Source organism: Monodon monoceros, unplaced genomic scaffold (genome assembly GCF_005190385.1).
Source record: "Monodon monoceros isolate NGI ecotype Baffin Bay Population unplaced genomic scaffold, NGI_Narwhal_1 Super_Scaffold_11, whole genome shotgun sequence".
Lineage (NCBI taxonomy): Eukaryota > Metazoa > Chordata > Mammalia > Artiodactyla > Monodontidae > Monodon > Monodon monoceros.
Genome location: NW_021703767.1, coordinates 25463847 through 25477440, shown reverse-complemented (window position 1 = coordinate 25477440; position 13594 = coordinate 25463847). Strand labels below are relative to the sequence as shown.

The following is a 13594-nucleotide window of genomic DNA, read 5'->3' as shown; positions in this document are numbered from 1 at the left end:
TATTGTCAATCAATATATAGTAAGTCAAATTTTTTTTTTGTTGTTATCTAGGACTACTAGACAAAATATTGGAGGAAAGGGAAATCCAATACTGGCAGCAGCATGAATTGTACATTTCCAGTTATATCAGGGCAGCTGGTACCATGTTGAATGGCCTTCTCTCAGTGGTGGGAAAATAGTAGTCTAGTCATGCATATGCCTCATAATAGGAGAAAAAAATGGGGGTCTAAGTCGATCTTCATAGTTGGAAGAATCATCTTCTTTGATATCCTCTTCCTTTCCTAATTTTTTTATTATGACCACTAGTGAAAGGGTGTTTTCAAAAACACCAGATTTCATGGGGCAATAAATATATTTCTGCAATAAATAAATAAATACATTCATAGATACTAAGTGCATATATGTCTGATTTCCTGTCAACCCAGTATAAGGTGGCTAATTAAGGAAGAGATTAAGAACGTTCTGGGTTATTGATGTGATGAAAGTTTCAAGTATCTTTGTGTGTAAATGGTGTCTCTTTCAAATAACATGAACATACAATAAAGACATCAATGTATAATGATACTGGCATTTTGTTGATAAGCATGGAATAAACTAGTTCTTATTTTAAATATGCATATAATTAATATAAAATATTCTGTACTTTTTCCTTTTTTTCTAACTGATTCTTAAATGTCTATAAAATATAAATAAGAGACATTCTCAGCATACACACTGTTCAAGATCTATAATGATAATGCAAATTTAGACATGCTTTATAGAAAGGAAATCTAGTAGACCGCTTTCTCACTTGCAGATGGTTTGCTTCACCCTCGATGAGACTAATAAAATCAGTCAAGGCCCTGAAAATATTCATATAAAATATTCAACTGCAAAGTACTTTGGTACTAAAACTACTCCTTTAACAAATGTTTTACTGGTTGAGCTCACAGACGTGGCAACTTTTCATGAAGAGCTGAGTGATTATATAATTTCACTTTTCACCATTAAGTGTATTAAACAAAGAACTTCAAGCTAATGCACCAGCAATGATATCTTAAATCCTTGTCTGTTGTTACAGCTTCTTCTTGAAGTTACTTTCTTCCCATCCAAGCTGACCTTTAATGGAACTGTAAAATTCAGAAGCCAATTTCAACCGAAGTTATCATTAATTCCCAAACAGCAGAAATGACATAATCTAAGCTAAAACAGATCTTTGAATACAGGAAGGATGCTGCTTTTTAAAACATGAGTAAAAGCTGTAAAAGTGAACCTAATTGTAAAGAGCAAAGGAGAAAATGCAGACACAACTTAAAGTCTGTACTCTTTCACTTAATAACCATGTTCTATTTGCTAGAGAAAAGAATACCATGACTTTTTTATCCCTTTCTTCTCTTTTGATGATAACTAATTGTGTCACTCTTTTTAGTCTGATCAACATTGGACCTATTTATTCCAACTCTCACAATTTCTTTGTATGGGGTTTACTTGTTTATAAATCCAAGAGTATGGATAAAAAGAATGTGGAAGTAAAACTTACTGAATCTCTATCAGTGTGCTCTCTAATTACACTGTAATACTTCATTTGACCCTGTTACTATATGTATATGAGGATTAGGCAACGTTATCAGATAGGATCGATTAGATACTGTTTGAGATTACCTGAATAACAAAAAAATTAAATAACTTTCAAGATTATGTGGCATATATGTTGGTATTAAAATCGGACTGACTTCAAAATCCACCTTCTTTCCTGTCCATGTACAACTAGTCAAAGAACACATTTTGAGACCCACCTTGGTGTTAGTATTAAGCTGCCATTAGGTGTTGTGTTTAGTTGTACAAACGGTCCATGTCCAGTAGAAAAGATTGGCATGGATGAGTTTCCACTCCTAGGGAAAAGCACGCAGACAAAACAAAAACACAAACAAAAAAGTCATAAACGAAACTTCTAGTTATTTAATGCTGTGGACATTGAAATAAATTATGAAATTCCAGGCAAAGAGATTAACATTTTAATATTAAGCTTCAAATGTTTTGATGTCTAAAAGATGGTACAACTCAGTAGAAGAATTACTCATAATGACATGAAATGTAATTTTAATTTTTGCATAATACCTCTTATTCTTGTTTGCCTGCTCATATATGTTATTTAACAGAGTTAAAATCAGTGCAAATGTCATTTGAGTGTCTGATTTGTTTCATTTGACTTTTCTATGTTGTCCAACAATTTCTATAATGGTCAATTATAATGACAACTTCAAAGAATTGCCGCAACATAATTTATTAATCTTTTTTTTTCCTGTTGAGTGTAGTTCATCTTTTAAAAAAATGCACGTTGCCTAAGAACAACATAGAAAAAGGAGATCCTCAGTGTTTACCTTTGTTGCTTTGTTCTTGATATTTCATTCAATTCAAAGCCTAACAGCCCTAATTTAAAATCGGAAGTTATGTTTTTGCTCTAAAAGAGGGAGTATGCAGCCTGTACCTCCAAGTGTCAAATGGTGAACCAGAATGGGATAAAAAGACACCTCCATGTGACAAAAGACATTAAGTTACTGGTCTTTCTTATCCCTGAAAACCTGTTACAGCCATGCTGTCAACTGTGAACCTTCACTGAAGATTTCTTTTAATTATCCACTCTTCCCTAGGCTTAGCTGGAAACTTTTAGCCTCTCACTTTCTAATCTTTTTCTTGCCTTTTATTTATTCCAGATTTTAATCTTCATATAAAAATATACCTTTAGGCTAGAAACATCCTGATTCCTGCTATCTTCTCTGGGCTGGCAGGAAGATGATGTGGTTCCTATCTTTTGGAGTATCTTGAAGGACCCATCCACTCCCTCTTCAAAAGAAGGTCCAGTGTTTTTCCCAGGCTATAGTCAACGCTGACCCTTTTCTGTCTGTGTGCATAGAGGAAGTTTCCAAGGAACACATGGCTGTTATGATCAGTAAGAGGAAAAGATTGAAGTGGAGGGTGTTTCCTTTCTCTTTCTGGTAAGACAACACCTTAAAGAAACTGAAAGTGTCTGATACCTTTCATTCACTGAACAGAGAACTGGAACAATGGAGCTTGTATTTAATGTCCCAGAATTTATCATCTTGCACTTTCATTTTATAAACAGATAAATGTAACTCAAGCACACAAATCAATCACCATTCCTTTAATAAAACCTGAAATGGATTTACCAAAGGGAAAATGAGTGTTGCTACTATTATTGCTAAAGGTTAAGATATTCCTTCCATGTGGGAAGAAGAAACAACTTATTTAAGGACTTATATAAAATATATTTTCTTATAGCTCAGAAAACAAAACAGGCATAAAGACATGCAAAGAAAAGGAAAACACTAATCTGAAAAGATACATGCACCCCAAAGTTCATAGCAGCATTATTTACAATAGCCAAGATATGGAAGCAACCTATGTGCCCATCGACAGATGAATGGATAAATAAGATGTGCTACGCACACACACACACACACACACACACACACACACACGCTGGAATATTACTCAGCCATAAAAAAGAATGAAATCTTGTCATTTATGACAAAATGGATGGACCTGGAGGGCATTATGTTAAGCAAAATAAGTCAGACAGAGAAAGACAAATACCGGATGTTTTCTAAATAGCAAAACAAGTGAACAAATATAACAGAGTAGAAACAGAATCACAGATACAAAGAACAAACAGGGGTTGCCAGAGGAGAAATGGGTGGAAGGAGGGACAAAGAGGTAGATTAAAAGGTAGAAACTTCCTATTAATCTGTCTCATATCAATTTAATTTAGACCAGCCAGAAGAAGCTATAGAAGGGTAGAGGAAAATTTCTCCCTCCCTGACAGTGTGTAATCTATAAAAATATCCAATATGTTGTACACCTGAAATTAATATAATATTGTAAGTTAACTATACTTCAGTTAAAAAAAAAAAGATCTCAAACGACAGCAGAGGGTGTAGAAGGTCAGGAATGCTCTAGATCAGGAAGGACTTTACCACTGCAGGAATCTATTAGTTAAGGACTCACACATTTAGGGAAGATGGGATGTGGATCAAAAGAGATTTTAGACGACTGAATTTTACCATCGGTACAGCTTCTGGTACAATTCATCAACACTAATCTTGACTTTTAAGAATATCAAGGAATGTCTATCCAATTTGAAGAGGCTCTAGTTGTGTTGACTTTGCATGAAGTCTCCAGAAACATCATTGGAATTGGTTGATTAGTGTACCTCTTCACTGGTAGGGACAAGTTGGTGGATCCTAGTTACTCTCCAATCTCCCTTTTAGATGTCTGTCTTCTTTTACCGCTTTTGGTTCATGTTCTCAGTATCCTTATTCTGCTGAATGCCTATATGTGTTGTATATTCTTCTCGGTAGTTTTCTATGTTCCCAACTCTCGATGATGAAAGATTTTCCAGGTGTGTAATCCAGATAAGTAGCATTAGCCTCACCAGGGGCTAGTTGCAAATCGCCCAGCTCTAACCCAGATCCACCCACAATTTTGAAACTCTGGGGGTAAGATCCAGTGATGAGTCTTTTAACCAACCTTCCAGGTGATTCTGATGCTTCCTAGTCGCAAACCACTGTCATAGTCAAATAAAATATCTAATTCTTTACTTGTTCAGGGGTCTGCTCATTGGCTTCCAAAGTGACTTCTAGTTACCTATAGTAATCTTACTATAAGCAATCTGTTTGAGCCACTGATAAAGTTAATTCATATATCAGGACCCACAAAATGGTGGTCACCCAGGGGCCTGGCCCACGTCACATATCTAATCCTAAGTCAGCCTACACTTACAGGAAGTGTTTCACTTCCTGAAATGTAGAAAGAAAATGTAACACCAGTCACAATCTTCCAACTCAGGTTTAGCTAGCTCACCTTACCCTAGAAAATGGGACCTGGTAGCCTATATGCCTATAAGGAAATCCCTGACCTTCATTGCCTCTTCTAATATTCCATAAAACTCACTGTTGTCCCAAATCCCTCAGGAATAGTGCTCCACTGCTTGTGAGGCACTGTACCCCCAATCTATGGGCTGTTTACTCTTGAATAAATGACGTCAAACTCGTTATTAAATTGTTTTAGTTTTGTCATTTGACAGCACTCATGACTACGTGGGGGGACACCTAGAAGAGTAATTCATTAAAAATATACATCGGAGTTGTGGATTTAAGCCTTCTATTATCTCTAGCTGTTTTTAGTCTATTGCTTAGCTGTCTTTTTAAAGACAGATCCTGAGGGGATGCATTAATTTCTCTGGAAACTCAAAACGAAATTAAATTGAAAAAATATTGAAAAATTATTTATAAATCAGTTTTTAATCTAGTATCTATTTATTACACACCTACCACTGGCATTGCACTGATAGGATTGGCAGTTAAAATTTTAACACATGCCTATTCTAGAAGAAAGACTAGAGGCAAAGCTTTAAGAATAGACTATTTAGTAAACACTAAATGTGCTACCCTGGGATTCTGAAGTGCTGTTCCATAGTGATGTTTTCACTATCTGGTTGAGAAAAATAGAGATTATGTATACACGTGGAAAAAATGACACACATAAAGCTTGTATTCTAAGATCGTGTTCTATATATGCAGCCTCAAACTTTATATGAGAAAAGACTGCAGTTAATGGTGTAGATATATTGTTTGGAGTTATGCAGAACAACTGGAAAAAGCATTCTTTTGGAAAAAACTTCTAAAGTACTCCCATAATTAGATTTTTTGTTGTAAATATTGGTATCAGCAACCTAAGAGTGGTGTATAGAGGCCATCAGTTCATACAAATATTTCCAGGTGTCAGTGCTGGATGTTAAAAGTTGGAATTTAATTGGAGACAGAGTAACTGCATTTCAAATCCTTCCAAATCAAGCTCACCTTTTTCAGACTGAACACAATTTATTCCAGTTTGTATTCATAGTAAGCAGAATATAAGCAGCAGAAGTTTACGACAAACTATTTCTTATTTTAAGAAATGATGGAGATGATAAAGATATATTCAATATTTAAAATATTCTTGGCAAAATAAAAGGTTAGCAACAATATATTAAGTCACCATTTATTTTTAGAAACAAAATCTCAGAACTGAAAAGTTGAACTGTTGAGAATATATTCAAGGGATGATAATTTTCTCCTGTCCTTATCTGTTTCTATTTTAGAATATAGAAGCCTCCCTCCCCCTCCCCAAACAACAGGATTTAAGGGAATGGTGATGATATTTTGGTTTGGGGAAAACCATAATATCTTGTTGTTTTTATGTAACAAACTTTAAGTGGAAAAAAAGCCTTTGAGTAAAAAACAAAAACAAACAAATAAAATCCCCAACTCTGTTAACAGACTTTTATAGACTAAACAACTATGTTGCAGAAAATTTATTGGTAGATGATTCACAACTGACCAAAAGAGATTTTCTTAACCTTTATGTGTATAATTATATTCTCAGTAAATTCCCGGCCACATAAATCTCTCTGGGTTACAAAATACCCGTTTCAGTGTAAGTCAAAATAAAAGTTAAAGACAAAGAGATTTCTCCTTAAATTGTATTAATAAAAATAAGTGATATTTCACATAAAAGAGTACCTTAATTCCCAATAATATGTTTTCAAATACTTAGTGGGATAAATCAGAAATGATTTTTTTCCAAGCAAGCAATAATACCAACCTGTGTTTGTTGAAAACTTATCCATGATTTTTTTTTTTTCCCTTTTAATTATGTCCTACTTATAGTGGTCTTTTTAAACTCTCTAATTTTGTTTTGATCTACTGGGGGAAAAAGTTTTCCAGAGAAGTTAAAATAGGCTAGTGTTGGAATGACAAGTTGAGGAATCCCCTGGATTAAGTCAGAGATGACCCTCACATAGGGTATTTAAACCTGGTTGCGGTAGGAAACAAATGTTTGTTTGTTTGTTTTTACTTTGTTTTTAACATCAGATGAAATCAAACTGCCAAACTTTGGAGATGTTTTGTACAATTTCTATGTTTTCCACTGAAACAAGTACACGAAGTTCCATGGGTTCCTTTGAAATGAGAGGACTACTTATCAGAATCACGGGGGCTTCTTTAAAGAACCAAGACCTCTGGGCCTCATTCTAGCCAAAATTCCAGCCTGGGTTCTATGGAGGCCCTAGTAGTTCATGGTAACCTGTAGGGGGCTTATATTTGGAGGAGAAATAGTGACATCTTTATTTTTACTAACCTCTAATTCAAATATAGCCTTTTCTTCTGATACAAATTCAGGTGACTAACCACAATACTATTAGAAACACCTATACTTTTGCCACTAAAACAAATTGCAGATATCTTCAGATCACACTGCAGTTACTGTATAACTGTAAAAATATCATTTATGCTCATTTCTGATAGTACAATAATCATTGGAATCACCAGTATATCTTATTTACTATGTTAATAAAGAAATATATAATGCCACCCTGTATTTTTAATACTTTGATAATTTTTTTCAATGTAATGAATTTCCTTTGTAGTTATGTGTATTTTACTTTATGCAAAAATATGAACTTAAGAAGAGGTTGGCAAGTTTCACCAGACTGCCAAAAATGCCCACGACACACGCAAAAGAAGGTTAAGGACACCTACCCTAGATAGTGGTTCTCAAGCTTCAGTGAACAGCAGAGTCACCAAGAGCTATTCAAACACAGATTGCTCTGCCCAGCTCTAGACTTTCGGATGAGTGGGTCTGAGGTGGCGGTTCCAGAATATGCGTCTGTATACATGCATCCCAGGTGTTGCAGATATTGCTAATTTGCTTTTTTTTTTAAATTCATTTTATTGAAGTATAGTTGATTTACAAAGTTGTGTTAATTTCTGCTGTATAGCAAAGTGATTCAGTTATTAATGTGCTTCTAAAATCACACACTGAAAACCACTGACATAGACCACCCTGAATCTGAATGTCTGGGACCATGACCAGGTGACTGTAATGCATCACCAGGTCTGGGAGCTGCTGATCTAGCTTCTGGATTACAAATCAGTGGTATGGTGGTACGCTTGCTTTCATGCCCTTGCCCATAGCACATGTAATTACCTAGCCACTGTGTTTTCCCCAACCCTGTTAGATAATAAGCCTAAGATGAATCTTAGCAAGTTACACAGTTACAGTAGTTTGCTATTATTTTCTCTTTACTTATTTTTAATTAATGCATTTCTAATTCTAAAACAGGAAAAAAAACCCATCAGAGTTATAAATTGCAATTCTGGCAAATGATGAGCTTTTTAGCTAGGTCAGTTAAACCAAGTAAAATAAAATTTCTCTTCACCCCCTACCCCTAGCGCCCCTGCCTGACCAGCTCACTGCCTCACTCATCCTACCCTAGGGACATAGCTAAGACTAAAATTAAAATTTCCTTTGGTGTTGGACTTGTAAATTAAAATTTAAAAATAACAAAAAACATTAATTATTTTTGTGTCAAGTTAGCAAATAAAAAGAAATCATTTAAAGTTGAATGTAGCAGTTATATATTTTCTATTAATTCCTATATCTAATCTTTGTTGTTGTTTTATGTTAAGGCTTTTTCTCACATAGTTGAAAGTTTGGGGACACTGACAGAAAATATAGTCACGAAGAGGAACATTATTTTTCTACCAATTTCTTAAACTAATAGGAAACACAGGTTCTATTTTCAGCTTTCCAGGAACCTATTTTTAGTGCTAAATTGTGCATACAAATTTGCTGTAGTGCTTACACAGGAAATTAAATTATCATGCTCTATTTATTTGGCAGGTTAACTTAAAAGAATTTTACCCCTCACCACCCCCCCCTAAATTTTTGAAACACCTCTAAAATGGAAGAACATTGAAGTAATTCTGTTTCTTATTTGGGGTTTCAGAATGAGAGGCTCAACTTGATGTTTTTGATATTTGAACTGAAGGTATCTAGCCAGGACTATTATGCGATTTAAAAATTAACACCAGCTCCTCATAGGGCTGCCTCATGGGGATACATATAACTAACTCTATTTTTAAAACATTACTATTTCCTGAATTTTGTAGAGCTGTACAGACCTGATGACTTCTCATTTTTAATCGCTTAGCAGGGCAAAACAACTGCATAGTTCATTTACTGGGTTAGTAACAGGGCAGTGTGCTTTCCTAGGAAATACCATTTTAAAAATTACTACTCTAAGTTTCCTTAACATTTATTCTTGCGTCAGTATAAAATGTTTTCTTTCTACTTTGATCAGAGACATGAAAATGTTATTCAAAGTACTTTTTACTTATGCAGCTATCAATGGCAGGGAATGAAAATGTTTCATCTGGAAAAGGAAAGGCTGATGAAATCTGCCTCATATGATTTACTAGACTCTGTGGGGAATTGCATTTTGTATCCTATCTGAATAAATAGTCTTGAGAGACTACAGTGCCTTTTTAATAAATTGACTCCTAAATTACTTCCCACTGTACCAAACACATCATTTTAAACTTGCCAAGTTTTCTTTCATTACCGTGCACCACTCTAGACAAATTCTCATTAAGGCTCTAACTTTCTTTCAATTACTAGAGCACTATGGAGACTATTTAATAAGTGCAGGTCCAAAGATTAAAGTCTTTGCAGAGATTACCTGACTCATTTCTGAAGAAAACAAGTGCCTGACCTTCACGAAAAATATTGTATTCAAGAGTGGGATGTACTACTCGCTTTTCACACACTAAAAAAATCTAGTTTTCTGTCCCTGTCTCCATCTGGAAGGACTGTGAGTCATTAGAAATCAGGTCAGTGAACTAGAGAGTAAAATATGGTTGGGGGGGGAAAAACATGTAAATAGATAGTTGTGTGGAATTGGCTGTCATCCACACAGCTCAGGCCATTTTCTAGAAAGCCTTTCCTGACATGCCCAAATTGAGTATAGCTTCTCCTATAGCACATTGTATTTATCACATTATGTTGTAATTTTTTTTAAACATCTTTATTGGAGTATAATTGCTTTACAATGGTGTGTTAGTTTCTGCTTTATAACAAAGTGAATCAGCTTATTTATGTGTCTATCTCCACCACATAAGCATTTAAAGCAAAAACAATGTCTCATTCATCTGAAGACCAGGCACAACATCATTACCAATGCTTAGATTTCCGATCTGGGAGTAAATAAAATAATATATTTATATTAGCAACTATGAAAAAATAATAAAGATAAATGTTTCCTTCCCAATATGTTCTCTCATGCAAATGAAGGAATCAGCACTATGTAATCACCCAACGAATTTTATTCAAATGCATTCAAAATATTTCTGCCAAAGAAGATATCAATCACTTTGATCTTTGTAAATGATTCATCTTAACCCCAATCTATCCTCGAGGAAACAATTCAGCTAAGATTCACAAACCACAGTGGAAAGAACACCTGTGTTTATAAGCATATAGTGATGCTTAGGTGATGAATTGGGACTCAAGCTCCTGTGTAATAAAAGCCCAATCATCCAGGGCATTTAGATTCATCCATTGTGGACACAAGGTCAAGTAACCCATCTCCTCAGCCTAAATTTTACTAAGTTTCTGAGTCTATAAAATAGTTCCTCAGCATTACTGGCAAGTTTAGTAGTGGAAGCAAAGGACTTCCTAGGGCCTCACCTGCATGAACTTGATATTGAACTAAAATCAACACTAAAGTAGGAACCTGGAGTCAGCGCCACTTATGCAGTGCTTTACTTGAAGTGGGGTTAAACAATTGTCTCTTTCAGTGTTTTGTTGATTCTTCATCAAAAAACTTTATTTCCCCTAACCTACCCTCCTCCAAGACTCTTTATGTCTCAAAGCTCCCCAGGTTAAAAGGGTTTTTGTTAGAACACAAACTACAATGTATAATAAAAGGGATATATATATAAATTGCAAGGTTTCCAAATAAGGCACATGAACCAAATTGATGATTATTTACATGATGGATGGTAAAACTCACTTCCTCCATTTGAATTTGACAAGAGCTGCCTTCCTGACGAGGATGACATCACTTGCATGAGACTTGGAGCTGGCGAGTTCCCATTCTGAAGGAACAGCATTTTGGGAGGTAAAGGGAGCTGAAAGCTCTCAATCTAACTAGTAGTTATCCAACTTCTAGTATCCAAGAAGTTATAGAGCATTTCTGACACTCTGACTGGGGCCTCAACACGTTTTCCTATTGTAAAATATCTCTATGTGGTGGTTAGGCGCTATTTTTGGCACTGGTAATCAATATAACTCTCCAAGGCTACTAGGAATTAAACATCTGTACTAACATTATTTCTAGCGGAAAATATGTTTTGGGTTAAGAAATAAGCATTTTGAAATAAATTCCAAAAATCTGTGTATAGAATGATGACTCTATGTATTATTAATCAGCAAGAAGGACCCCTTAAGAGGAAAGCAATCAATCACCTTTGATTTTGATGAACTAGAAATAGCTGAGATAACTTGGAAATGCTGGGAGTATAGGTGGATGTGGGCTTAAATTATTTTCCTTTGTAACTTTGTGTAATCTTCTAAAATAAATTAGAAAACAATTCTCCAGTTCAAGGTGGAAAGGAAATTATAATGATTTATAACTGGCAAATGTATACTTCTGGCATACATTTATTTAGCTAGAAATATTTATATTTACATATATACTTATACATAAAGAATAATTTATTGCTTCAACAAATATCTTTTAGCACCTGTGTTTTGAAACAAATATAAGTCTAGATATTAGCAATGCAATAATGGATAAAACAGACATGGGTCTTACATTTACAGACTTCTTAGTTTACAGGTCAACCCGGTAAATAATATAGTGCTATGAGTGATAAATAACCATATGTGACCCAATATGGTTAAGTCTCTCAAATCATGAATACCAAAGGATCAGAATGGTGAATTAGAGTTGACAGATTACACAGCTTAAATGAAGTAAATTATTACTACTTATCACCCACCATTTTTCACCTCATCACTTTTGAGACTGATGGGAAGTAAAAAACGAATATGGTGAACTTATATATTTGAGGTAATATATTATGATATTAAACTGGGATGTAAAGTAAATTTTTGGTGAATCATTAACACGGAATTTTCACTTGAATTAAGTCTTGTAATTTTGCATATTCTTTATCACAATAATTATACTGATACAGATCTTCTGAAAGAACTATTATGAACATGTCACAAAGATACAGCAAAAGCGTGTTCTCTGCGTTACCCTTGTGATTAGTTATATATATTATAATATAGCATAAAATGGAATATTTCCTTTTCTTAAAAATCTACAGAAAATATTTAATGACATGAGAAATGTTCATGTGTAAGTAGGCTACAAGACAGAGCATAATATGGTATTTTGTATGATTTTGTAATATACTATTTCTATATACTTATATTTATGTAATATTTATAAAAAGGTTATTAACTGTGGTTGTTGTTTGAGAATGGGGTTAGGCAAGATTTTTATTTTTTTCCTTTTGATCATGTATATTTTCTAAATCCATAACTTCCATAAATTTTAAATTTCTTAATAAACCCAATTTGAAACCCATAAAAAAGCTTGAGAATAATTTAAGAGAGAGCTGGGTAGAATTACTTACCCTAGTCCCAGCAGCTGACAAACATCATTTGAAATCTGGGTCCTCCAGTTCTCAGCACAAGCTACATGCCATATGCTCTGTATTCTGAACTGCACCAAACCACGGTTTGTCGTGCCATTGAAGAGACGCACTAAAGAGATTAGATCATACATAGGGTCATTGTGACCTAAGTTGATAAAAGGAAATGATGGACTCTAAACTAAACATGCAATGTTCTTAACATTTAGAATTTAGAGATTGATAGTATGTAATTTTTCGTAACAGTATGCTGGAAGTCTTAAGTTGATAAAGATAAATTCGGTAGGCTTAATTTTGCTCTTTCATATGACTATAAAAAGGGAAAGGGCAGAGATATGTGAGTTCACTGCATACCAATACAGCAAATAAACAGAAAATAAAGCTTTTTGAGGAGAATATCTTACAAATGTGTTCTCTAAAAGAAGGAAAACTCAAGTTCAGGAATAACTGTAAGCATTTTTTTTCCTACTTCTTTCTCCAGAAGCTATTTTCTTTGCCCTTATTCTTTTGCTGTTTGGTTTCCGTCATCTTCCCCTCTATCTTACAACCATTTTTGATAGAGTGTTAAGGCCATTAGTGGCTAAGTGGGGATTGGGTTAAGCTAAGCTAGTTTATCAAACAGGTAAAATATCACCCATCATAGTTTTACCCACAGACACCACATTGTAATTCTGTAAGTGAATGTTATGTTTACATTTTTTCCCTATTATAAAAAGAATAACCGCATGCACTTCAGAATTAGACAGACTTAGGCTGGAACACAGCTCTAGCCCTTGCTAGGTGTGTGATCTTTGGCGGCCCCTTAGCGCCTCCAAGCCTCAGCTTTCCCATGACTGAAATAGAGTTAATTCTAATTACGTTAAGATTGTTTTACAGCACTTAGTTACAGTGCATGGCACATCATAAACAGCATTAAGTATGTGCTCTGAAATAAAAGTTAGACAGAGTAAAAGTAGCCATTACTCCTAATGTGATAGAGATCTGGAGTGGGGCTGGACAGGAGTCACAGGCAGAAGGAGTAGTAGATGCTGAAGAATCAAGCATGTGAA

The 13594-nt window shown here is 34.6% G+C and overlaps 1 protein-coding gene across 2 annotated transcripts in view; it reads right to left on the bottom strand.

Moving 5' to 3' along the window:
- Positions 1-13594, bottom strand: part of TMPRSS15 (transmembrane serine protease 15) — a 131497-nt gene that overhangs the window by 22608 nt on the left and 95295 nt on the right. For both annotated transcript variants that reach the window (XM_029214683.1, XM_029214684.1), the window contains 2 exons: positions 12528-12657; positions 1776-1871 (listed from right to left, as the gene is read on the bottom strand). In XM_029214683.1, coding sequence (XP_029070516.1) covers positions 1776-1871; positions 12528-12657 — 226 coding nt within the window. The remainder of the gene's footprint in view (positions 1-1775; positions 1872-12527; positions 12658-13594) is intronic.